This window comes from Dermacentor variabilis, chromosome 1 (assembly GCF_050947875.1).
Source record: "Dermacentor variabilis isolate Ectoservices chromosome 1, ASM5094787v1, whole genome shotgun sequence".
Classification (NCBI taxonomy): Eukaryota; Metazoa; Arthropoda; class Arachnida; order Ixodida; family Ixodidae; genus Dermacentor; species Dermacentor variabilis.
In genome coordinates, this window is record NC_134568.1 from 21,181,722 (window position 1) to 21,209,655 (window position 27,934).

The 27,934-nt window shown below is 47.5% G+C and overlaps 1 protein-coding gene and 1 pseudogene across 2 annotated transcripts; both read left to right on the top strand.

The window, feature by feature from the left end:
- Window positions 1–252: 252 nt before the first annotated feature.
- On the top strand, window positions 253–5,179 carry LOC142562388 (uncharacterized; annotated as a pseudogene).
- A 3,975-nt stretch (window positions 5,180–9,154) lies between these two features.
- On the top strand, window positions 9,155–24,989 carry LOC142570339 (uncharacterized). 2 transcript variants are annotated; one of them, XM_075678736.1, is made up of 4 exons: window positions 9,155–11,323; window positions 14,696–14,928; window positions 23,256–23,635; window positions 24,753–24,989. In XM_075678736.1, the coding sequence occupies exons 1-4, from the start codon at window positions 10,238–10,240 to the stop codon at window positions 24,755–24,757; spliced, it is 1,704 nt and encodes a 567-aa protein (XP_075534851.1). In that variant the 5' UTR covers window positions 9,155–10,237; the 3' UTR covers window positions 24,758–24,989. The 2 variants fall into 2 exon arrangements, with proteins under 2 accessions (XP_075534851.1, XP_075534845.1); XM_075678730.1 differs by lacking the exon at window positions 24,753–24,989 and having other exon boundaries at window positions 9,156–11,323; window positions 23,256–23,815.
- The last annotated feature ends 2,945 nt before the right edge of the window (window positions 24,990–27,934 follow it).

Genomic DNA, 27,934 nt, shown 5'->3' on the forward strand with positions numbered 1-27,934 from the left:
GAGACCCGGGCATACATAAACAGGCTGAGATATCCGGTAGGCTTTGCAATTACAGAAGGTCTGAAAAAAACTGGGTTCGTTGGCTTTTTGATATGCATGGCAAGCACCGAAAGAATGTTCGACGGGCTTGCTGGCAAGGATCAGCTGAAGTACTTGCTGACGCACAAACTCAGTCAAGATCACGCCGAGAACTTCTTCGGACGCATACGTGGACGAGGCGGACATAGCAACAATCCAACAGCCGCTCAATTTATGACTGCCTACAAGCGTCTGTTGGTTCAGACAGAAGTAACGTCTTCCAGTTCTGGAAACTGCTCCCAAGATATGGTGTTGCATACAACCACTACATTAGCCATGGTAGATGCAAAAAGCACGCTCACTGACATGCGCAGGTCATCAATCCTACAGCCCGATGACCACAATTATACACATCGCATTGACTGACCCGAAAGCCTTTCTGTATTTGTCGATGCCGTGGTGCCTTACATAGCAGGCTTCATTGTTCGGAAAGTTCGTACAACAACATGTGAGCAGTGCATCACCGCCCTGCATTCCGATGAGCTGGCTGGCACCTTTAATTAAGCAAAATAGCCGAGGTGGACTTATTTCATCGTCACAGTTGAGAAGGCACTGCGACGGCTACAGGCTGAATGTGCTACCATTGCAACGGTGAAGTCAAGGGCAAAGCACCTCATCTTGGAAGTCCTGGGTGCTTCCTTAGAGAAAAAGTGGTTTTAGTTTCAGTTGCATGTTTCAGTTTATTATTCGTTCATAACAATTTGTTAAAAAATGGTATACAGACAAGCGTCCCAAAGTCAGAGACTGCACTGGGACCCTTGGATTAGAAGTTATATAAAAAAATAAAGCGGAATACAGAGCAGAGAAACAAATTATGAAATAAGCAAAATATAACCAAGAAACTGAGTGACGACACACATAAAAGACAAAAGAAAGAGAAAATATGCACAATCAATGGTAATTACACAGCTTCTAAATAGAAAAATAACATTGTAGGAAATTAATCAGACAGCAAATAATTCTTGAGTTCATATTTAAAGAGTACAAGGTAGATGACAACTTAATGGAATATGGAAGACTGTTCCATAGTTTAGGCGCGCAAAAAGAGGAAGCCATCTTTCCGTAAGAAGCGATACCATAAATGATATGACTATGAATGAAGTCGAAGTATAACGATAATAATGCTTCTTTGGAAAAGAATTCACGGGATTTGAGTAGTGCTCTAATGCCAAATGCTGTTTTTTGTTTGATGTATGCAATGTGGTTAGTAAACTTAAGGTGGGGATCTAATTTGATGCCTAGGAAAGAAACACAAGTGGAGGCAGGAATGTCATGCCCATTCAGAGTTATGGTCGGAGACCAAGGTAAATGTCTCTGTGATGACTTAAATACATGAATTGCGTTTTCGTAGGGTTTATAACTAGAAAATTGGCGTTACGCCATTCAGTGATTTTTGACAGATCACTGTTTAGTTTCAAAGTTAGCAAAAGTAATGATTTATCCGAGAGGGTAACAGTCGTATCGTCTGCGTATAATATAGGTAGGGTATAATTAAGGCAGTCAGGTAAATCATTTATATAAATGGAAAATAATAGTGGACCTAAAATCGAGCCCTGAGGCACTCCTTGGTTAATAATTTTGCTTTCAGAGAAAGCCCCGCCTGCGTACACTGTTAATTTATTATTTAATAGATAACTTTTTAATAAATTAAGAGCTGGACCAGAAATGCCAACAGACTCCAGTTTAGTAAACAAAACTTTGTGGTTTATTGTATCAAAGGCTTTAGTAAAGTCTAAAAAGACTGAGCCAACAATGTATCCGAGATCAAGTGAATGTCGAATATAATCAGTTAATGCTAGCAAAGCCAAGTTAGTCGAGCTTCCTGAACGAAAACCGAACTGACAGGGTTTCAGCAAGCTAAATTTGTTAAAGTAAATGCTAATACGATGAAGTATTATTTTTCTACAACTTTACTAATTGAAGGTAAAGTACATATAGGACGATAGTTCGCGATTTGAGCTTTGTCACCCTTTTTATGAACAGCAATGATTTTAGCTTTTTTTAGACTTCTAGAGAATATACCAGTTTTGAACATAAGATTAATTAAGTTACTGAGAGCATCAGAAATAGTCGGACCAACAAGCTTTAAATGAAATGCGGAAATTCGATCAAAACCAGGACTTGCGTCCTGGTTTTGATCGAGTGAGGACTTCTTCAGATGTTACAAGAAACAAAAAGAAAGATTGATCGCATCGGCTCGTATAATAAACAGGAGGAACATGGATAGTATTATAAATTTCATAAAAGTGATTACTGAACGCACGAACAATGCTAGGCGGGTCAGTGATAGTCACATTATTGTAAATTACTTCTTCAATTGAACTGCCAGAAGGCGGTACATTCAAAAACTCGTTGATAAGTTGCCATTGTTTGTTTGGATGAAACCTATTTTTCATTAATTCATTTTCGTAATATTGCCTTTTTGATTTCTTCAATAAATTACTCAACATGTTGCAATATTTCTTATAGCGTAATGCTAAATTAGCATTGAAAGGCTGTTTTTTAGTCTTCCTATACATGTTTTCTTTTTTCATCATGCTCACAAGTAGCCCATTAGTGATCCAAGGATTATGCGGAAATTTAAACCTGTTCTTGCACTTAACAGTGACAGTGTTAGCATGAACAGCTTTTAAAAGTAATGAGGAAAATAATTGAAGCGCATCTTCTGGATTTAGTTTGGTAGCTATAACTCTCCAGTCAATTTTGTCAATTGCATCAACAAAATTTATATTATCAAGACGAGACGTAATATAACAGGGATCTGACCTAGGAGGGTTAGATTTGAAAGTGACGCATACAGGGTAATGATCTGATATGTCTATGTCAGTTACACCAGACTCTGGTGAAGGCGAAATATTAGTGAGGGCATGGTCTAAGAGGGAGCTGCTTCCTTGAGTGGCAATCCGGGTGGCCGAAGTTATTAATTGCGCAAGCCCAAAGCTAGAAAAACAGTCCGATTAAGCGCATACAGTACTATTGTCGACATCGAGCAAGTTAATATTTATATCACCTACAATTAGGACAGGCTTGTTTTCACTAGTAAATGTTTGAAGAACTTAGCTAAGATGACGAAGGAAATCAGGTATGGAAGAAGATGGAGAACGGTAAATACAGCCAATAATAATTCCGCAATAATAATTTGGAAAAGACAAGGCATCGGTTTCGATCCAAACAGTTTCGCAGCGAAATAGATCTATGGAAAGGTCCAGTCTACGTTTATATTTAATGTGGGGTGCGACGAAAATCGCGCTACCACCATGTTGATATGCAACACGGTTACAATACTCAGCCTGATACGGCATGGAACACATATAAATTGCTATCAGCCGGGCCAAGCTATGTCTCAGTTATGCAGATGAATGAAAAAGTGTGGGAAAGAGAGTCGATGAATGAAGATATGTTATCATGATTTTTACGCAAACTTCGAGCAATGATGTGAAGCAATGAACAACCAGCAGAACCAGGTTCCAAGCAGGTTCCAGAAATTGGATCAGCACATCCTTGACTTCAATCCGCTTGATAATCACATTTACAATTTCTGCAGAAAATTCGCAGAAGAATACATGAAAGGGAGGATACACCACATGACGAAGGAACGAAACAGTGAACTGATCAAGAATAAAGTGAGGCCGCTTCTGTCAGGGGCGATTACCTTCAGTCACCAGAAGGGTACCTGTCACCATGTTTATGCGCTTGAATTAAGCTTCTCTACTTAATATTCGGGCGGGTGAATTGCTTTCTACACGCCAATTGGCAGCGGACAGGTGTAAAATAAACGTCTACGACCAGAACTGCGTGTTTTGATTGCTTTGTAAACGCGAGCAACTTCATCGGCAGCGCGAAGAAGCATGAATGCGGCTGCGCTCGGCTCCTTTTTGCCACTGACAAGATGGCCGCCGCGCGCTCAGCGCGGCTTCACTGTCCCCAATAGGCGCGTATAGGCGGCTTCCACTCCAGCAAATTCTATATATCCTCCTTGGTCGGGAACTTGCCGTGCGAAATACAGCAATCGTTCTTTTTTATTTATTGGATGGATGTGATGACATTTACTTGTTTACCTTTCCGCTGCTCGCGCTGAACCCAAGGGCTTCAAGGAAGCCAGTGGTGCCTAAATCGACTGCTGGGCAGACGTCTTCACATTCTAATAAAACATGCTCCATCGCTTTTCTAGCTTTACCGCAGCAAGCACATGCTTCTTCTTCCTTTTTATATCTCGCTTTATAGGTGCGTGTTCTAAGGCATCCCGATCTCGCTTCGAAAAGTAATGAGCATCCCTTTGAGTTATTATAAATTGTTTAATTGTTTAAATTGTCAGTCAGCCCGTAGTGGCACCCGTGGCCCGCGGCCACCCGGCTCCCAGAGCCGCGACTCCATCAGAGTCAAAGAGATAGAAGCTATTTACATGAGAAATTCGGACCACCAACGAGGTTTCCGTAGTCACCCGCTTCAGGCTTGCCAATGCTCCGCGGGCGCTAAGCCTCGCTCTCCCAGGATGCAGACCGCGTGGCTCTCGTACCGACGAATGTCATTAAAAAAAACACTTGCAAAAAGGCTTAGCATGCTGACACGTTCAAACACATACAGCCACCGTCGCCTCGCTCAAGAAAGCACGCCGCCAACGCTAGCGATCAAAATCCAGGCTAGCCCTACGATTCGGTTCAAACAAAGGTCTCGAACGAAGGAAAACTATTAAAACTATCGTCCGATGCCCCAAGAGGTTCACGTTGGGCAGCCAGATGTGGGGTTCTCAGATCCATGCTCTTGGTACAAAGGAACGACAACACAGTAATGCAAACAATCACAAGGACATTTATTGCACCTTTCATAGATCAATGCCTGCTAGCCGTATTGCTATCCCCAAAACATGCCGATGGGTGCGCGACAAATCTAGGAAGTCCGGCTCACCGCGACCGGATAGCGAGCGAATATATTCGCCCCCACGCTGGATCCCAACGAACGGTGGCACGTTTCAACGAGGCTTCGTGAGACGGTCTCACAGGAGCATGGATCGGCGCACGCGCAGAGCGTCCGCGCCACTTTCCGTCCCGCAACCCAAGAGGAAGAGTCCTGCCTTTTCCGCACCCAAGCAACCCCGCCGTGAGGCGGCGTTAGCAGCGCAACACTCGCGCCATCTCTCGCACTGCGCTTCAACCACACCGACCGCCGCGGGCCCCAGGCCACGCGGCGAAGCCGCACTGCAGGAGACGGGAGCTATGTGGGAAAACAACACATCAGGGGACGCGTGAGAGTCGCGTATCCCCACAGAGTTGATGCAGGCGAACCCTGAGCAAATGCTTCCGACGCTCGCCCACGTACTACATATACTCGGGATCAAAACCACGTCGTTATTCGCAGTGCTGCAATACACTGTCGCAAGCTCTATTTTTATAACGCATCAATTCTGCGCAGAAAAACAAATAAAATAATGTACATCAGCAAAGAACTTTCGTTTTCTTCACTACGTGGCTCCAGAAGAAGTCACGGCCGATGAAATGCGCACTACACTTTCATCGGTGGTGTGACTGGCTTGCCAATCCGCAACTTGACAACCCAATCTTTTCTCATTGTCGCATCTTTGGGGGGACGAGTGAAGACTCATTTCAATTGGCGCAGCTCTGTTGGTGCGTTGCGGCACACAGCATATACGATCTTGCGCAAAGGATGCGTAAAAACAAATAAAGCCTACTGGTTTCCGTGAAGAAAGCAAGCAAATGCGCTACCGCCGTGCCGCCTGCGGTTGTTCCAATACTCTTTGAAAAAAATATTCGCCGATGGCCGCGGGGTGGACGAAATCAAAAAGGACGAAAGCAAGAAAGAGAGCTCGCCATGCAATAGGCTACATAAACTTGCAGGGCGGCAGAAGAAAGGAAACGTGGGCAGAGATTGAGGAGCAGTTAAATAGAGAACAAATAGGGGTGTATGCGGTTACAGAAACGCACCTTAGAGACTCGGAAGAGCCGCCAGTGATTGAGAATTATGTTTGGGAAGAGTGCAACAGAACTAAGTCGGAAAGAAAGGAAGGGCGGGGGAGTCGGAATGCTCATCCATCAGGGAGCCAAATGGAAAACAGTAAATTCAAAATGTCAAGAGCATCTTTGGTTACCAGGTACAATGCGTGGGAGAAAAGCTTGGCTGGGCGTTACCTATTTGTAGACCGGAAATAATTGCACAGAGAAGAATAAAGACTTAGTGGAATGCGTAAGCGCTGATATTAAGGGTTTCGGGAATGGTGCTGAAATTATCCTATTAGGTGACATGGATGCCGACATACAGGATTTAGATTACTATACTGACAACAACCGGAAGTCAACGCTAGACCTTCGTGAGCAACATAACCTCGTTATCGTGAATACAGGGCCTAAGTGTGAAGGGCAGATCACGTGGGAAGTGGGAAACCGGCAATCAACCATTGATTACTGTCTTATGACAGAAGGAATTCATGATAAGTTGAGAGAAATGGTCATTGATGAGGAAGGGTATAGCAGCATAGGGAGTGACTATAAGCGTCATATTGAAAATGGGATATGTAGTTGGGAAAGAAAGCAAGGAGTGCAAAATGGCCAGTCCAAATTTGAACGCTGAACAAATAACAAATATAGTCACTAGAGTCGAGGAAGAACTTGGCAAATGGCCAAATAAAGAGTGGTAATATAGTGAACTTCTAAGTGTAATAACGACAGAAATACGGAAAGATAAACAACATGTTCGTTGGAAAGGAAAAAAAAGAAACCGAAAAGCTGGTGGAACAGGGAGATACAAGAAGGGATCGCCGAACGACAGAAAGCAGCCCGAAAGCACAAGCAGGCAAACAAGGAGCAGTTGCGGCAGGATGAAGTGGCCAGTAAAAAGGAAATACACCGGAAGAAAATGTCTATGGTTCAAATACTGGTGCAAGCAAAGATAAAAGGTGAGAGTGGACGTTGGTTGTCAGAAATGCGTCAGAAAAAGAAGGCCGCACCTAGAATATTTTGGAACCACATAAAATTATTAGGCAGGAAGTCAACAACAATACAACAACATATCCTAGACGAAGATGTAAACAAATTGGAAGGAGAAGAGGCATTAAATTACACCCGAAAAGTAACAGCCGCATCGTTCCAAGGCAATGACGAGCTTGTATTTGAAGAAAAAAAGAGCATGAAAGAGAACCAGATAGAAAAGGAGCTGGTGCTGACAAATTTCAATTGGAAGAAAGCGGAAGAGAAAATTCCTAAGCGCGCAGCCAGAGGGCGAGACGCGGATCCCGTTAGGCTGATAAATGAACTAGGACCAAAAAGTAAGGAAGCTCTGGTTAAAGCACTGGAAATGCTTTAAAAGATAGACGAATACCAGACAGTTGGCTACAAAGGAGAATGAATTTAATTTATAAAGGTAAGGAGGAGAAAGATAGAATTCACTCGTATAGACCGTTGACCATTACATCGGTAACATGCAGGCTAGAAACGCAGGCACTCAAATAAAAGCATGGCCACAGAATAATGGCATTTTTGGGAGAACTTCAGAATGGCTTCAAGATAGGTAGGCGTTTAGATGATAACTTATTTGTTCTTACTCACTGTATTGAAATATCAAAAGTAGAAAGCAGACCGTTATATGTGGCCTTTTTAAACATTTCAGGAGCCTATGACAACATAGACCGGAACATATTGTGGGATATTCTGGAAGGGGAAGGCTTAGGTGACGATTGTCTACAGCTTTCGACAGAGATTTACCCTGAAAATACAGTTTGAGTTGAATGGGAAGGCATGAGGAGCGAGGGGAAAGTTGATCTCAACAAGGGACTGAGGCAGGGGTGCCCTTTATCCCCACTGCTGTTTATGATGTACATTGTGAGGATGGAGAGGGCGCAGAAGGAAGAAATATCGCGTTTAATCTCTCATACAAACAGGCGGTTACAGTAGCAGAGCAGCAGCTTCCAGGTTTCTTTTATGCGGACGACATTGTGTTGCTAGCTAACAAGCAAAGTGATTTGCAACGTCTAGCTAATATCTGTGGACAGGGAGGCAACAATTTAGGTTTGAAATTTAGTGTTAGAAAATCAGGCGTTATGGTACTCAATGAAAACAGTGAGCAGACAGTGGCAATACAGGGCCAGAAAATACCTAGGGTAACAGATTATAAATACCTTGGTATATGGATAAACGAAGGCAATAGATATATGGAAACACAGAAAAAAAACAATTACAGTGAAGGGAAAGAGAAATGCAGCCATAATCAAGCACAGACCGCTATGGGGATACAATAGGTACGAGGTGCTTCGAGGTATGTGGAAAGGTGTAATGGTTCCAGGACTTACGTTTGGAAATGCGGTTGTTTGCTTTTAATCAGGGGTACAGTCAGGACTCGATGGGAACCAAAGGTCAGTGGGACGCCTCGCATTTGGCGCTCACGGGAAGACTACAAATGAAGCTGGGCAGGGTGATATGGGCTGGTCTAGGTTTTAAGTGAGGGGATCTCGCAGTAAAATTGATTATGAAGAACGACTGAGGAATATGGCAGAAAGTAAATGAGCTGGGAGAGTGTTGAGGTATCCGTACAGGAAAAACATTGATTCACAGTGAAGGAAAATAGCTAGGAAGCTTACCAGCAAGTATGCAGCCTGTAGGGTGGGCAACACAGCAAGAAGGTCAAGCGTAAAGTCAGAGAGGCTGAAATAATCTCGTGGGTGGCGGCAATGGAAAAGAAACCTGCCATGAGTAATTACCTAAGGGGAAAGAACGAAATCAGGAAGCAAACAATTTATGATAACTCAAAGGGAAGCTCATTATTTTTCGAAGCGAGATCGGGATGCCTTAGAACACGCACCTATAACACTAGATATAAGAAGGAAGAAGAAGTATGTGCTTGCTGCGGTAAAGCTATGGAAACTATGGAGCATGTTTTATTAGAATGCGAAGACGTCTCCCCAGCGGTCGATTTAGGCACCGCTGGCCTCCTTGAAGCCCTTGGGTTCAGCGAGAGCAGTGGAAAAGTAAACATGTCCGCAATAGGGATTGGTAAGGGGTGATTTGAGGATTGGTGGAAGAAAAGTAGGGAAACGACAAAAAAAACGGAGATGTACAAAAGCAAAGTTCGCAATAGGGGATCAGAAAATTTGGTTGTGGGAGTTCATAGTGTTTTTTTTTACTTGTTTAACCTAGGTAGGACATTAGGCAGTATAAAAGCAAAAGCTTGGTGGCGCAACCCGACGCCCCGTTCCAAAGGGGACGCTCATAACGTCCATCCATCCATCCACATAAGCGAGTGTGTGTGTGACGGATTTATTTATGTGTGTATATCCCTATGTTTACGTAAGTTCAACGCCGCGATGTTCTAGCAGTGTCATTTCCGATGCCATTCCTTTTCGCGCTTCAACAGTGGTCAGAGTGACGCTCCGCCCGCATTATCGACACGCTCAACCGGCTGTGAAAGGTGGGTGATACGAGTGGCAGTCGAGCGGAAGGCATCGCTACAAAATCGTGTCGTACCTGCATCTCGTTCCTTGCATGCGTCAAAGAAAATGAGATTGTTTCTCTCTCTTTTTTTTTTCTTTTGCAAATATCAGTAACGTCCACTAAGCTTATGTCGCGTACGTTGTTTTCCAGCTGCGAACTAGCACAGTGCGTAGGCCTAGTCGCATCCATCGCTTCGCTTCGCTCGCCCGGAGTCGGTCATGTTGGTTTTGAAGAGGGAGAAACCGTTGCTCCCATGCAGGACAGAGGAACGTTGCTCCATTTAAAGACGAATATGGGGCCCGGGACATCGCCGTTTCCCCCTTGATGGAGCAAGGGTCACTCTTTCTTTTCTTAGAGTGTAGCTGAACAACGTGTTGTAGCTCTTCCATTGTTACTTCAATAAAATCATCTCCGGATTGAGCCCCTACAACGTTTACTGCCATTTGCGTTGTAAAGTGTTGTTCTAAGCTTTTGGCAATTTTACCTAAAAATTCTAACAATTCTCTTGATGGCAGAACAAATTAATCAGTATTTATGGGCGCTGGAATGGCCTCGCGAGAGCTGAGAAACCTAAAGAGCGATAGTGCCGCGAACGAAACCATAAACGTCTTCTTTCTCTCCGCTCTCTTAGGTAAGCGCTATCGTCAGAGGACAGCAGCAGCAACAGCGCCAATAGCAGGGCCCGTCTCTCGCTGGTCTCTCACTAGTCACTGGTAACGTCTCTGATGGAGAGATATTACGCTCAAGGGTTTCGGCAACCACTCTATCGATATGCGCCGCTCTTGGGCCAACAGTCACCTGCGCGACCTCGGCACAAGGGAACGGGCATTCTCAAGTACCCGTTCGGTTTCTGCGATACGCAGAAGGAACACTCTGTGAAGACTCTTCGCTTCGAGATGGACCAGCCCCCGGAACTAGCGCCTCCGCAGCCGCAAAGCGACGGCCCGGATCCCTTGGTGAATGCAGCGGAAGGCACTGGCACTAGTCATCCCTCCTTCATTACGTCTGCGTATACCGCCGGCGCAGCGGACGACGACGAACCCGGTAAGATAAGCGAGCATGAAACTGCGACTCCATCTTCGCCGGCCTCGACGGTCGAAAGCGTCGACTTGAGCGTAAGTGGCGGGAGGTCCTCTTCCGTGACGTCTGGGCGGAGCGATGAGCTTGCTGCTGAATCGGGGATCGCCAGCAGTTCGGCGCGCACGAGTTTCACAAGCTTCTCCTCGCGCTCGCTTCCGAAGGACATGAAGCGCTACTTCAGACGTTACGTCAACGCGCAGCTGCCGGCTCCTTCTTCGGGCGCGGTAGACGAGGACAGAGGCGCGCAGCGTGGTCGGGACTCCTGGCGAGCGACGTCGCGCCGGTGCGCGCTGCTTGCCGCGTTGGCCACCCTGTCGACACTGTTGCTGGCGGGAATCAGCGCCGAGATATACGGCATGCTAGTACGGGGAGGCAAGGCCAGAACACCGCTTATGCCGCTGGAGGACACTATAGCTGTGGGCCCACCCGAACCAGAGGGCAGGGCTATTCGCGTGGCTCCGCCGCGCGTCATTTACAGGGGCGGCAAACACTCTAGGTCCGTGACGCCCGAGAACGAGTGGGGAACCGACGGGGTCGGCGAGGAGGGCCGGCAGAGCGATCCGTCAGCGTACACGTCGGGAGCCAACACGGAGAAAGAACACTTGCCTGCCTCCACCGCGATCACTGTCGATCATGGAGACAATGCGGCGACGGAACCGGCCGACCTGCAAGAAATAATTGGTGACTTGAACGATGGCAAGGAGACTCTGTGGGCTGCGTACAAGTCGCGCGTAAGTACAAGTGATATCTTCTGACGTTTAAGTGGTATAGGGCTGGAAGTACGTCGCAAGGTCACCCTCCTGTTCCGGTGTTTCTCCCGGGGCGTCACGAGTGTCTAATTGTTTGCACGCGCGCACCATGGCGACAGCTCGCTATGCGTCGCTATAGAGCGCCCGTCTGCGTTCGCTTGCTTGAGTCGCAGTAAAGGGACACGTTTTAAACGAGTTAGCATCTCTATGCCTACCCAATGAGGAAGCCCATCCGTCCGGTACGTAAGACGATCGCTTTCAAGATAAGGCCCGCAGCAGCGAACGAATTCACCTTCGTATTGCCTCTCGCTTCAACGTACGCCAATTAACGGCGAGAACAAAACGCACTCGGCGCACTCTATCCCCATCGCACATCGCTTTCAAGATAGGGCCCGCGCCGCCGCGCCATACGCAGCTACCGCCGTAGTATTGTTGATCACGGTTGATAATGGTTCCACGCGGATAATGATCGGAACGTCATCAGCGCACCTGGCGCCGCCACCTGCAGTAGTTTGCTTGCGTCATCAATTCACCTTGCATCGCTGTCCGCAACAGTTAGTGTCACCGCTGCGCTGTCGTTTATACCGGTCGGCTCAAGTTTCATAACATGGATAATGACACCCGGCTGCGTGGAGATGAGCAAGTGGCACAACGCTTACGCATACTTAGTCAACTCCCAGTGGTGTTTCTCCGGGAATTTTTTTTTAATGTCTAATAATCGAACCTCAATTTTCTACGACCGCTATTTCTATATTGGTGTAAGTTACCATAAATGTACAAAATCGCCTTTTCGGTTTCGCACTAGCAGCATCCCCTCTTTATCTTACTATATCGAAGTTCTTGGTTAAACTATTGCGATTTATTCTGCATACTTCATATTATGGAGACCCGCCATGGTTCCTCAGTGGCTATGGTGTTGGGCTGCTGAGCACGAGGTCACGGGATAGAATCCCGGCCACGGCGGCTGCAGTTCGATGGGGGCGAAATGCGAAAACACCCGTGTACTTAGATTTAGGTGCACGTTAAAGAACCCCAGGTGGTCGAAATTTCCGGAGTCCCCCACTACGGCGTGCCTCATAATCAGAAAGTGGTTTTGGCACGTAAAACCCAATAATTTATTTTTTTAATATTACGGAGCCTACTTCTAATCTATTACAATAGGGAGACTTAGGGTAGTAGAATCATGCCAGCCCGTACGTTCTATTTTTTTGTTTTTTTTTTTTAACAGAAGGCACACCTGCAAATGCACCCCTGTCTCTAGTTGACTGAGGCAGGGGCTAGCAGGCGTACCTCCGAAGCGCTCTCGTTGAACGTTTTCTACAAGTCGGTTGCGTGGGCGGTTTCGGAACGTGACTTCGAGAGCTGCTGCAAATAGGCCGCGTAGCTTGACGGAAAACAAAATTAACCTGGAAAGCATAATGGAGGGAGAAAAAGGACGCAGATCCTGCTACTCGTTATGTATGAGTACGGGCACGTTGGTATACTTCCCGACCCTCTTATTCTTAGGAAAGATATCAAGACCACTGGTCTAGCCTTTACTTCGCGTTCTTTTGAATAACTGCTCACATATCTATAGGAACCAAATTTTGCTTCCATTTCACACCACGAAACGTGCACATGTTGAAGAAATCGGTCGCAATCGAAAGCAGCATGCCAATATGAAAGCATGGCCTGAAATACGATTTGTTGGCACCTGCGGGTTGGTCATATGCCAACTATAGTACGTACGCCCAGAAGTGAGCTCTTTGTCTTGTTTCGGTTCTTCTTCTTTAGATGTCATTGCCGCCTAAATATTTCTGGAAGTTCAAACTATCAAGCGCTCTAAGGTGAACGTACAACGACAGGCATGTATTACACTCTATATTTAGGGAAACTAGTCGAAGCACACAAAGGATGAATGACGCTGAAAGACACAACACGGGTGCTGACTCGCAACTGATTTCATAGCGAAGCGGTATACAACGATGTCCAAGGAAATTTTAGTGTCGTGGTGGTAAGCAAAAGACTACCCATACGTGGGCCGATCCCTGAAATAGTGCAATGCCGGGCCGATCCACGGCGGAGGTGAAGCAGGCGTTAAGCACTCCCCCATACATGAGCCGATCCCGAAGATAGTGCAATACCGGTCCAACCCGCGGCGGAGGTGAAGCAGGCGTTAAGCACGCCCTATACGTGGGTCGATCGCGAAGATAGTGCAATGCCGGGCCGACCCGCGGCGAAGGTGCAGTTCGCCATTAAGGGGCCCACCTACACAGCTTCCCCGGTCATCCTTCTTCACAGAGTGGAAAGGCACTGAATTTTTTTTATTGGGAAAACATCTGATATAAATGCAGGGACACTACGCATGCGATAGGTAGTGCGAGAAGTGAGAAATTAATTAGGTACAGCTTGCTAATCATGCACCAAGGTAAAGTAGAAAACCGCAGCGTCATGCAACAAGATCGGAGTCTTGCTTGTAGTCGTGCCTGCATTCTTTTCTTTCTTTATGGCATGTCTCAATGGCTCGCCTTACATGCCTATTGTTACTGCAGTACAAAATTGCACTCAACGACCTTTTTATTCCCACTTAATCGGGTGCTAATGCAAAGCTCCATTGGCCACTTGCAAGTCATTCCGCACGTGGTGGAGTGTTGGTAAACTACGCTTATTGAACATGAAACGAGACTTGTTGTGTTTTATCGCACAGATTTTCAGACTTATTTCCGGCCTTTGCTAGTTTTCAGTTCAACAAGGGACAGATACGTGCAACATTGTTGGTAGAAAAAAAATACAATGTCTACTTCGAACTCTTTTCCTACATTCTTTAACCATCGTAAAAAAGCGTGTATGTTAAGGGGATACCGTGAAGTTATCGCGCTTCTTTTTTTTTTTTTTTTGGACAGCTGTCGCTGCTCTGCTTCAGTTTTTTTTTTTTTTACTTTGCTGCAACCATACGAGATTTGTGTAACCGGCACCCTTGAGTCGTAACAGCTTGCTATTGAAACCAACCCCCATCGTGTGGGTGCTGAAGAAATACGTGCACGAAACCTCGATGTACTTTTTTTTATTAGATTTAAATGACTCGTAGAAAAATTCAAAATGGCGTTTGAAGATTTAGAGTGGTTGGTCCAAAGAACATGGTAAGTCTAAAGTCAAAGTGTTTCGTCTAAAAACAGTCCTTGTTTTCTCCTGGGAGTTTACTACAAGTGAATTTCATGTCTAAACCCCTCTAAAAAAAATCGTCGTTTTTTTATTCTTTGTGCGCTCTTACTATAGTTTCCCAAGATATACCCAACTCTCCCAGATCTCGATTATTCTGCAGTTCTGTGCCGTTGAGCAAGTGCCTTTGTCCAACCACACTTGGTCTTCATTCAGAGCGGATCGGCGTGCGAGGCGCCTTCGTTCACCTACTGCCAACGCCCTCGGCACGAGTTCTACTACGAGAGCGCCATCCGTGCTTGCGTGGCGACTGCGGCTCACCAGCTCGGCGTCTGCACCCGCGGCGCCAACAGGTTCGACTCGAAGAGGAGCTGTCTGGAAGCGTGCGTCAAGAAGAAGCGGCCCTCGGGGCAATGTTCGCATGCATCGCTGTTCAAGGAATGCGACAGGTACGTGAAACCATGTCTTCGTTTAGGGTGATTAGGAAGTGCGACTTGAGCGCCTATACACTTGGTTGAGAGCCAACTCTAAATATTACTCGAACGCAGGCCACAACGCCAAATATGAAGTATAACGTGCCTGGGGGAAATAAAGGGCGATAAAAGTGAAAGAATTAAGCTCACCGTTAAGAAACTCTGGCCTTCAAGTGACGCGCAAAACTGCAATACCCAGAGATTTGCGACACCAGGTTTGCTTCGCGCGTTACACCCCTACGTGCGACCGAAGTTTGCTTTCCTCGCCTTCTTAGTAATTATGCCGTGTCTTCAGTCTCTCAAACGTGAACATTGCTTTGCTGCCGTCATTTGGTAATTTCGCTGGGGGGAGTACGTATCCACCTCTTCGCTACGCGGCTCACCCCTACGTGTTGCCTCCACTGCACAAGCATGCCTTGCACTTCGGCGGTGTGCTTGTGGTTCGTTAAGCGTTTAGTACGATTCGTATCTATTCGATACAAAATTAGACCCTTAAAAACAGTACTTATATTTACTTTTATTTTGCACGAGGATTTGATTATCCCATATAATGCGATTGATTTAATGTTTTACTACCGCAAGCACTCGCTGTTTTCATACAGATTATCCTTATGACGAGTACTACGCCACAAAGTATAGGGGCTCTTTCTGCGGTAGTTATTCTTTTCTACAAAGAAAAGTAAATAGGGCTGTATTTATAGCGCCCACGCTCATTTCACTAGTGGTAACAGGACTTTGCTAATTTGTGAGCAGCCTCCTGCTCACTATATTTATTGATCTTTCCGATGACTAATAGATGTCGATGCGCATATAGGACCACCCGCGGTGACTCAGTGACTATGACGTTACGCGCGGGTCAGTAGGTTGCGGGTTCATTTGCCGGCAGCAGCGGCCGTATTCCAACTACGGCGGAATGGAAGAAAAAAACGTTCGCATGTCACGCTAACCATTAATCCGGAGCACTTCACTACGGCGACTGTCATAGCCCAGTAGGCACCTTCGAGGTATAAAACCCGATAAGTAGTTATGGGCTAGGAAATATGATTTTACATATTCTACCGTTCGTACGCTCGCCCCATCTCACTTGTGCCGCTACGTCGAGGCTCAGATGGCGTCAAAGGCGTGTTTCTCGGAGTCGGGGGATTTCCTAGGCTGCGCAGAATGATGCCGAGCATCTAAAATAGGAAAAATTATCCGCCAAAGTTTGAGGTAGCGAGAAGGATATAATTTCACGCTAAGATTACCAGAGGAAAATCTAGGGAAACAGCACCAGAGGGACTGCAATCACTCAGCCTGAAACGGAATTATGGGTAACATACGTGGATTCTTCTATGATTTTGCGTGCATTCTTTGAGAAAAGCATTGCGTCATCCTTTGTTATTCACTGCGATTTTTTTATTGCGACAGCAATTATATGGACACTCCAGGCGCATTTCCGCCGTCGCCGTGGCGTTCCCCATAAAGTCGAAGTGTGCTAAATAGTGACCGCGCGCCGCGTACTGTGTGTGCGAGTGAAAGCGTGCAAGGGTGAGACGAGGATGGTGGCTCCATCTCGCGCGCACAAGGGAGGAAGGCTGGGAGGAAGCGCGCAGTCTTCCATCACGCGCAAGGCAATGGGCCGGTTGAGCTCCGGCGGTCAGCCGCGACGAAGGTCAATTCGCTGGCGGCTGCTGCCGCGCCTTCTCATCCTAGCGTTTTTACAGCGATGCGTGCGCGGTCGTCGGGTGAGATGTGTTCACGTTTGCATGTGGCACCATGCTTGTTAGTTAGCAAGCTAATGTATATAAGTGTATAAGTCGATAAAGCTACTATCCTTACTTCGTATAGCTGTCTAATAATTTGCTATCGCAATCGATGCTTCGCCCTTCGGGTGAAACTGCGACATTTTATTATACTCTGACGCTGGTTCTGGTTGTTGTCCGTGTTATGTAAACTCATTATGGTTCATCCTTGAGCCCCACATTGAGCGACCACTGATCGTAGTGCATGCAGTTAAACCGTTCAAGTGTCGCATGACTCCCGCGCCCTGTCACAGGCAGAGACATCTTCTGAAATCTATGGAGTGTTTTATTTATTCTGCGAAGACAGCGCGCCTACTAAGAACCGCTAAGGACAGCACGCGTTCTTCACCTATCTCGTATTCCGAATGCTTACGCTTCGCAGCTCAGCGTTTCTAACTTGCATGACGTCGAATTCTGGGGTTTTATATGGAAAAACCATGATATGATTATGAGGCATGTCGTAGTGGGGGAACTCTGGACGTGTCCCCAATGCACGGTATACGCGGGCATTTTTCCATTTCGCCCCCATCTAAATGCGGCGGCCATGGCCGGGATTCGATCCCGCTTCTTTGTGCTTAGCAGCGGAACACCATAGCCGCTATAAGCCACCGCGGCTGGTTGCTGCTTGACGTCGCTGGGGCGCTTAGGCAGCGCGGCGTCTTCGCGCCGCTTCGACATTTCGATGACGTCTGTCAGCTTCATAGCGTAGCCGCGCAAAACGCTCGTGGACCGTCACCAAACGCATCACCCGCTGCTCGGAAATCTCAGTAGTAAGACCAGCCTTCGTCGCATCAGCCCCACAGTCGTTGCGGTATCAGCCCCTTGTTTAGTTGAGCGTCGGGGACAACACTCTGCAGCACGAGCGTAACACGGACAATCGAAATTGAGCCCAGCCGCATAGATGAACTCCGTCGAAGCGGAGAGAGGCGATTAGAGCATTGTTGCGACGCCTGTTTCTCGAAGCTCGACCGATGTTACTATTGGGTAGCGTGGCGTTGTCGGCGGGCTGCGGGCATCCGGTAGACCATGGCGACCAGGCAAGGACGAGACAATTTCTAGTGCGAAACATGCACTGTTTATTCAATGGTTGGCGAAGGATACGAAGGAGATAATGAATGAACATGTACATTGCGGGGACCCCTTAAATAGGCCCACTAAAATCGCAGGCGGGATCTTGCTCACGTCAACGTCACGTGACATGCACTAAATCCCCCTCGTTGCTTTTCGGCTGTTCCCACTTTCCTTCGCGATGTTTTCCCGAGGTTGCCTCTGCTGGTGGCAACCCGCGGGTCTGGTCGGGGATGGGTGGCTTATCCATTCTCCCAGGTGATGTTTAGCGGAGCTTGCCTTCGCTGGTGGCAACCCACGGGTGGGTGGCTGATCCATTCTCCCAGGTGACGTTTTCACGAGCGTGCCTCCGCTGGCGGCAACCCGGGGATGGGTGGCTGATCCATTCTGCCAGGTGACGTTTTCACGAGCGTGCCTCCGCTGGCAGCAACACGGGGATGGGCGTCTGATCCATTCTCCCAGGTGACGTTTTCACGAGCGTGTCTCCGCTGACGGCAACCCGGAGGTACTGCCTGGTTCGCGGAACGCGTTCTCCCCTAGAGTTGAACAGTTCGTGGGACGTTATCCCCTTGGTCACATACACACAAAGGGGCCTGTCTGCACTGCGGGGCGCCTGCCATACCGGCAACCACTCGAGACAACCATAGCAAATTAGGAATTCTTTCTCCCTTTCGGCTAGGCATGGTCTTTGAGCATCCTTATGGCCTGGGGTGTTGCACGCCAGCCGTAACAGCATTGAGCGGGCCCGTGCTGGTTCAAAAGCACGGGTCCGGCCGCGTAGACAATTTTTTACTCGGGCCCGGGCCGGGCTAGGCTCTAGGAGCTTCGAGATCGGTTCGGGTCCGGGCTTCAGGATTAGGCCCGGGTATGCTATCTGCAACTCCACAACACTAAGGACTGTAAATACTGCAGCCCTGCGAAAAACTTAGTTCAGAGGTATGTGTTGGTTTCTGAGAAAGTCTGGGCAGGCAGACCTCGACACATCAGCAAGACACTGCACCATATTAGTGTAAATTTTCGAGCAAAGCTTCCTATGTCTCACTGATTCGTCCGTGAGCGCCGAAAACGCACTGCAGGAAAACCAACTTACAAATCTGCGTACAACACTACAGTTTACATTCGCAGTACCGCGCCAGCGTCGACTGGCCAGCCGGTCAGTGTCTGATAACGGCTCGAAACGACGAGCTCAGCGAGAGTAGCGCATGCGCACAAAGTTCACTAGAAGCGGAAATTGCGTCTGCTAGGCATGACATCACCCCTGTCGCGATTAACTGAGCTACCCTTCTTATCGGAGACCGCAAGTACGCGTGCACACGGCCTCGTCTCATGACCTGGAAAGTACGATCCTAAACAGCGGTCAAATCACATATGCAAAACAACGGGTCGCTTAGCATTTCTTGGGTTCGTTGCGTGGTCGTTGGCAACCGATACAATCCTAAACAAGCAATGAAATCACATATGCATAGCATCGGGTCGCTTAGCATTTCTTGGGTTCGTTGCGTGGTCGTTGGCAATAGATACAATCCTAAACAAGCAATCAAATCACACATGCATAGCATCGGGTCGCTCAGCATTTCTTGGGTTCGTTGCGTGGTCGTTGGCTTTGGACATTTTCAGTTTGCATTGGGGAAAGATTCGTGTTCAACCATCTTTATTTAAGAAAGGAGCTTTGATTTTTATCGCCGCTCTTCAGTCGCTGGGAGAAGACTACCAGTTTTTATCCTTGCCCACTATACGCTTCAGCTTTTCCTTGCGATTAGTCTTATCTGCATATTTCAGATACTTTTTCATCTATCTATCTATCTATCTATCTATCTATCTATCTATCTATCTATCTATCTATCTATCTATCTATCTATCTATCTATCTATCTATCTATCTATCTATCTATCCTCTTACACCATGTGACTGAAGTCGTCTACTAACTTGAGCAACTACGTATGTTTTCGGAGACGTGATGCCGTTGTAGTCGTTCCATTGTTATCATATAGTTATGGTCATCTCGTTGTAGCAATGTCACTCTCATAGCGCTGTCGTACAATCGTCAACATTTCAGAAACGTCACCAAATTGTTGTCGTGTCGTCGTCGTCGTCATATCGCCTTCATCGTTCCATCAACGTGATCCCATCGTGAATAATGCTGCCGTTGTTGAAGCGTGATGCTGCCAGCTTTGTCATGCCATGGTCGTCATTGCGTCGTCGACATACAGTCACCGGCATGCATTTATATCACACCGTTGTCGTGATACCCCTGTAGTCGTTCCATCATCGTCATTCCAGCTTCGTCATCCGACTTTCGTCATACTGTCGTCGTAATGCCATTGTCGTCATGCAGTCGTCGTCATGCTGTCGTGGTCATCCTATCGTCCTCACGCTGTTGTCGTACATTCACCATCATTTCAGAAATATCACCCAATTGTAGTCAAGCCATCGTCATCATACCGCCTTTGTCTTTCCGTCGACGTCATTTCTTCTGCGCATTCAGTTGTAATTGTGCTCACGTGAATGAATCGTGATTATGCTACCGTTGTCATGAGATCGTCATCATTACGTCGTCGTCATATACTCGTTGTGGTACCGCCGCCGTGATGTTATCGAGATCGTTCCACTGTCGTCATTCCAGCTTCATCCGATTCTCCTCACACCGTCGTCGGCCCGCTATTGTCGCCATCTCATTGTCCTCAAGCCATCGTCCTCACGCTGTCGTGGTTATACCATCGTCATCACTTCACAATCGTCATGCGGTTGTCGTCAAGCCGTGGTCGTCATAGCGCTATCGTCCTTTCATCGACGTCATTCCTTGATCGCAATTCCGTCGTCGGCACTGCGTGCGCCGTTGGCATACAGTCATCATGGTCATCAGCGACCCTGGCGAGCGAGTGTGATAGTAAAGGGGGCCGATCGCGGCGACATTGTGTGTCGTTTATAGCCGAAGCAATTGAAATCTCAGAAACACTCCTACAGATACTAACTAAAGGCGCCTTCGACAATGTGGTGTGTCGCGACATCGTCTGATTGCTGATCGCATTAACTGCGACAGTAATCTTAAGATGGGCTCTGCCGCAATTAGTTCGTCTTCGCGACACTAAAAAATTCTGGTGAACACTGTTCCCAGGTTATTATGACCTCGGATTCCTAGAGATAATCGTGCTTTGGCGAGAGACGAATGACCAGATGTTACTAATCGAGGTGACGCTGTGAGTGACAGCAGCCTTGCCTGCTAAGAAAGGGAAGCACATTAGCGGAGTTAGCAGTTGCGGCGAAGGAAAAATTTCGAGGGCGTCACGACATCACAGAGTCAGATCAAGATGATGGAGTTAGAAAGACATTTGCATTGCAATGGCGTTGGAGAGATTGGAAACAGAAGGGTCGGAGACCCGCTGCAAATAAAAAAAAAATTTCTAGACTGTCTTCAGTTGCCCAGAGTATCCTTCGTATAGCAGTCACAAGAGGAATCAATGAAAGGCTGGTTCCTCACAAGAGGAATCAATGTACAGCTGGTTATATTTGGGAAGAGCAGAAGACGTGCGTAAAAGTCGAGTAGTGCACAATAATTTTTTGCTGCCCAAAAATATGCAGATTTTCGGTGGTATATAGTCGTTGATGTGCTACTGTGCACCATCTTGTGCGTGATCAGGCTAGTGAAAAATAAAATGAAATAAATTTTGAACAAGTTCTTAAAGTATTGGAATAAATTGGTAGCAAATAATGTTTGGAATATTCATCCACAAATTAATCTGCGTGTCAAGGCATAGTGCAAATCGCTGCTGGTTTACGTTATTTTTTTTCACTATTTTGTTCAAGCGAATTGAATATTTTGCCGTAATTTATCGCATATTTACTAAATACATTAGGCTGTCAAGATGCCATAGTTCTTAGGTTAACACTAACCCTATGCGGATGCTGCAATATTTTGCAACATTGGTGAAAGGGATGTGACAAAGAAAACAGAACGCAGAAAATTGTATTCTCTCAGTGCATTTTTCTTTTTAATTATATTTTCACATGTTCAGGGACTGAGCTGCCTCTGTGTTCACCGCACTGTATATGTGTTTTCTAGGACTAGGCGGGTTCCCGGCGAAATTGAACAAACAAGCATATCATATCTCAATCTGACGGGAAGACGAATACGTCGCCTACGCTGCAAATGCATTGTGCTTATCACCCTGCAGGATGAAACAAAATTACAGAGTCCAAACTTGATATTGCGAAACAAAGATGCCTTAATTTTTTACTGAAAATTGACACTATCATAATGAGGCTGTGTAAAGGAATGGAAATGGTATGTTCCATGTGACAATATGATTGCACATGAGCATTACTATTGCTAGTCACCAATTTACTTTTAGTAAAGAAAGCTTTTGGTGACCGTGTATTATGGTACACGCGAAAGCCAATAGACCAGTATATTTAAATTTACATTCACGCCAAGTTTGTTGGCTCGAGTTCCATCACTGTACATCGCAATCATTATACCAGGACAGCTTAAAAGGTGAGATTAAATGGCTAGCAGTGTGTAAGGGAGTGTTAACCTATGCCTTCGCTAAATATTGCCGCACAACTATTCGGGAAGTGTAGTACGGCCGTTAATATCACGCTTTACCGCACGAGCATGGTGATGAAAGGATGTAATTTGTTTTTTTATAGCAGCAACTCTTGCGCAAAACGCGAAGATTTACAGAGTATCCAGTAAGAAGGGACACAGGGCAAAGAGCTGCTTGATGCAGCTGGAAGACTGCCCAGCGCCCCTTGATCACATGAAAGCATCTTCACAATAACCGCGAACTTGATCATGCTTCACATAGGCTCAAAGACCAACTGGTCGCACAAAACCGGGCAGGGCCGGGCCGGGTACAGGCCAAGTTTGAAATCACCGGGCCGGGCTCCCGCGGGCCGACGCATGACACTTTCGGGCTTGGGTCGAGCCTAGGCCTGAAAAAACGGCCCATGCAGTACCCTAGAGGCTATCCTGCCACCGACCGCAGCCAATTGAGACGCGGCGCTCGCGATCAAGCCACTCCGCCGCAGAAAATCCAGCCGCCCGCCGCGGTGGCCTAACGGCTATGGTGTTGCGCTCCTAAGCACGAAGTCACGAGATGAAATCCCGGCCGCGGCGGCCGCATTTCGATGGAGGCGAAATGCAAAAACACCCGTGCCCCGTGCTTTGGGAGCACGTCGAAAATTCCCTGGTTGTCAAAATTAATCCGAGGTCGCCCACTACGGCGTGCCTCATAATCAAATCGTGGCTTTGGCACGTAAAACAACAGAAACCCCAAATCCTGCGGGAGCCAGCGCGTGCCGGTTCCCGCCAGTGGGGTTTTCCCCGACCTCTTCCATTTGCGGACAGCCTCTTCCCCTCCAGCATGCTTCTGCTGTAAGCGTGATTGTTGAATAATGCCTACGGGGCGTGCGACTGTAAGGCTGTAACAGTCCTTCGCTCTCCGTCGCATGCAGTGCAGACGTTCTGGGTACGTGGTGGTACTTCGACGGGAGGTCGTGCCGGAGCTGGAACTTCACGTCAGGCCTGTGCCCGGCGCACGCTGACGGCGGTGCGTTTGTCTCCCGCGAGGAGTGCTTGGCCACTTGCGCGGGGCGCCGTGGAAGGAGCCGGCTGTGCCGCGTGTCCAGCCGACCGGACTACTGCGGCAGCGCACAGCTGCGTTTCCCGTATTTCGCCGTAGCCGGCGTCGACAAAAAGAAGTCGCCGCGTTGCCTCCTGGTGTCGTCCGCCAACTACCAGGGCCATCGCTGCCTTGTTGGCACCAACCGCTTCTTCAGCATGAAGACCTGCCACAAGACTTGCGTCGGGAATCGCAGTGACACCAAACTTCGAGGTCCAGGAGCGCCTTAATTTACGAACTAGCCGCTGAAAAAAAAAGCGTTTCTTTTGTCTTGAATTCTTCAGACGAAATAAAGCGTGTATTTGCGCTTTGTGGATTACGCTATGCACCAGCCGGGAAGGGGTGACTTTCAGTGATGTTAGATTTTATTTTGCGGCACATAACTATTATATAAGCGTTATAGTTCTATGGGTTTTACGGTCGCTATGAAAGGCGCACTTTGCCTCGCACTTATTCGTCTTTAATACTTATTCGTCCTAGATTAGTAAAAAGTCTGTGCTCAAAAGTTGCGTTAAAATTAATTTTTCGTTCGTGTCTTTCATAAAGTGAACCGGTTTACGACGCATACGACGAGCGACCGCTCGGCACTTCTCGCCTCATGCCTTGTTGACGGCCCTCATGGCCGCCCGAGCCATTTCATTGGCGGTCGGCCTCGCCGCAGCCGTGGGTTTGTGAGGAAGGTCGTTGAACTAGCGCATGCGCGCGAGTGTTCGTCGAGAATCTTCGGAATGCCGCTCATTAATCGATGGAGAAAAGGAGCTGGATGAAGCCAGATCACGGGACGATGAAACATTGCACCCTCTTCCGTGCAGCGCCCCCCCCCCCCCCCCATGACAGAGTCTGCAATGCACACTTGGCAGTATTCGGGAAGCATTAGCCGCTCATCGACGGTCCAATAAAATTCTGCACACCGTTTAATGCGGACAGAATGAATAACCAGGAAGAATATGTGGTAGAAGACGCCAAAACGTGAACGAAATGCGTAATATATGGTAATATATCACACGAAGAAAGTAGGTTAAGCGACCTAGAATGGTTCTCAATGGTTCTCGAATGGTTCAGTAATAAACATAATTAACTTGTGCAACTGAGTACATACAAAAACGGAAGTTTAATTGTTGAGTTCATTTCTATTCATCACAGGTCGGAGCGATATATCCGACACTTCTGAGAGGCGCAAGTATCTTCCTGCATTCACCTAACTTAAAAGGAAAGAACACGCAGATCCAATGCACATGTTAGAATCTGTGAAGCGAAACTGTCGCGAAGATGTTAATTAAATGGTATAGGCCCGTTCATTTTGTGCACCTGTTTTTTTTTTTTTCTTCAGAATAGCGATTTCGTGTCTGCAAGGGAAGGACGCGGTGACCCCAACCACGTGACTCTCGCGACCGCGAATTACACTGTCCCCGAGAGCGGCTCGCTTTTCATTGCAGCCTCTGTGATATCGGCCGGTCGTCACAGCTTCTCCGAGATCGGCCCACTTTACTCGGCGACAAACCAACCAAACAGATGCGCCAAAACCCGGGGAGGAAGGCACACAAAGTTTCGCTTCAATAAAGGGATTACGCACCTTGAGGGCGTGTGCTTGTTTCAGCGAAGATATTTAGGTGCCGTTTGTCGTTGCACAGCTTAATTCCGAAGAGAACAAGACATCTGTAGGGGCGGTACACCGGTGCCCCCTACGAACACCTTGCAACTACGAACGCCTTATTCGCCTCGAAGATGCGCTCTATTCCCTATTGCTCTCTACACGAGATGAGCGAGGAGGCCTCTGTTTAGGTGGTGGCGCCGGGCGGTGGCCCATTGTTGCACTCCTCTTCAGTCAGGCACTAAAAGTATATAGGAGACGTGGGCACTACAGATGGCGCTGCATATACGCCAACCTGTAGTATGAGTGCAGTCCTGTGTGTGAGCCATTCGGTGAGGAAACAACAGCAACAACCTAGAATTCTGACACCTGGTGCAATGCTCGAACAAGCGCGTGTGCATTCTACCACTTGACTTCGAAATGCATGTGTAGGCTGCGCAAAAAAAAAACATTTCGCGGCATCCGTGGTTGCTAAAAATTGCTGTCCGCTGTGCATACATGTATCTTTCTCTTTCGCATGTGTCCATCCTTGTTCCACACCGTGTTAATGTCTATGCCAGAGAAACCACATCATTATCTTTGTTAATTTGAATACAGAATTGACAGTGTAGCTTGTAAATCTCATTTTCTTCTCTATTGTTTATCGAAATCCTGTACAATTCGCAGAATTTTGACATGACTGTTGGTGAAGCGATGGTGCAGTGGTGCGCGAAATTTAAACCCTGTATATAGTGTAGAATAAGCTATACTTTGTACATGCTTCTAGTAAAATTAAGCCGTTGTTGCGCTTAATCATGTGGAACAGCTCGTTTCTTTATATACACCGTAGGAGGAGAAAGGGGTGGTGGGTGTGCGCTCGCCTGTCTCACATTCTCTGACATTCGCCTTCCCCTCGCGACTCTCAACTCCTGACGTTCGGCTTTTTCATTGGCGACCATGCGATGGCAGAAGCCTGCAGTTGTCGCTGCACAGCTGCGAAAATCTACGGAGCGCTGCCGTCGAGGAGAGCGCCCGCCGCGCTCCTTTTTCGGCAACCACGAACCGCGCGCGTTCTTGTTCTTCTCCCGAGTGGTTGTGGCGCATAGCCATAGCGGGGGAACGACCATGAATTGGGTGGTTAAATTAGGTGTGTAAAAACAAGGGAATTGGTACGAGTTGTTTCCTCTTATTTGGCTTCGCGACTTCGGCATGCGCTGGTGGATGCTTGTCGGTCAGCTTCACCGCGGGACTATCACGTGGCAATTCTTCTTTGGCTTTGGAGCAAGACATCGGGCGCGATGAAGCTTTGCCGCTCGTACACGCTTCGTTTCGCGCGACCGCATTCGAGAACGTTTATCGCTTCGATTTCCGGGATGAGCTCGTCTCGTGCTGTGTATAGAAACAAACAAACTGTTCCACATCATGAAGCGCAACAACGCCTTAATTTCACTAGCAGCATGTGCATAGTTCGTTCCACATCCTTATGTTGTGAGTCGAACATCTCCGATACCATTGTTCAGTCACTTCGAAAGAATAACCCGTGCATTTCCGTTGACTGGCAATTACACAAAACCGGAAGTTTCCCAGGAACACGTCTTGCACCCTCTGTAGACAATGGTGCTGCATATTGCAAACTTGTACTTTATTGGTTTATCATTTGAATTCCACAACCGAATCCTATTTTCTCGAAAAAAATTGGTGCAGATGCTTTTTTCGGTGACTATCCAAGTGTTCCAACAGCCGAAACGCGTCAAGTATGAGGCGCGCACTACAGCCAGGCTCCTCTGCAGCGCATCCTTGTGGACCCGCTGCGCCTCCTGGATGCGCCACTGTGACATCCGCGTATACCCAGGGCAAATACAGAGTTGCCCAACTTGGCCTCAAGTAGGTTTGTAGCCCCACGGTTAATGCGGTGGCGATGAAGACGATGTTTTCTCGGAATGCGGTCGTACTGTTTAAAATTTACAAACCTTGGATGCCTCTACTCGTGGGCACAGCGATAGGAAGGTTAACGCTGCCATTCAAGATTTCCTTTGAGGATGAATGATATTTAAACTCGAAATTCAAAATTTTAAGATTCCTTGCTGTTTCACCCAATTTGAATTATTTTATTCTATGGTAATGATGTAATCCTTCATTTCCTAAAACCATGTAGTCTCTCCAATCTCTATCATTTTACTATAACTTTACTATTTCAAAATTTTGTCTTCTGATTTCGCACATTACTTTGACCTACCCGATTCTTAGCCAATCCCTTCGAGTGGGCACGTGCCACTATTTCCCAATGATCTCCATCTACATCTACAAAACGTGCTACAAACGCGCGGGCAGACGCACAGCGGTACGTCAATGGCGTGTCGTTGCAGCTCTGTCATTGCCTACTCCTCAAGCGAGAGATTCCCGCCGGCGTCTTCCCTCGTCTTGACCTTCCTCCACGGAACGAGAACTATACCAAGGCCTCAAGACCACTTTCTTCCAACGCTTCGGCGCACCAGTTCCCCATCGACTAGGCAGAACGCCACACTCCTTCAAAGGCTGACGTTTTTGGAGCCGCTCAACCTACGTCGTCCTCTTCGCCATCGCCGCCTGGTGAGAACTAGGCCACTACTTGTCAATCTTCTGCCGAACGTACTCCCCAGAAGCCACGATAGGGAGACGACATGACAACGGTGCCTTCCGCGTCACGTACGTTCCACAACGACAAAAAACCTCCCGCCCCGTGCCGGCCCCATCAGATGCCTAACCATTGAGCCCGCTACTTTTTAGCGACCACTACTTGGCATCCACGCCCCCGCATACCACCGTGTTGGCGTACACTCCACCCTAACCGCTTGGTATCACCGGTACAAGTCCTGGAGATGCTACAGCCACTAGTAGTGTCTCTGTGGATGGCGAGATGCATACCGGTGGGTCTGTTCCCAGTGAGATCCCGCCCCAACACC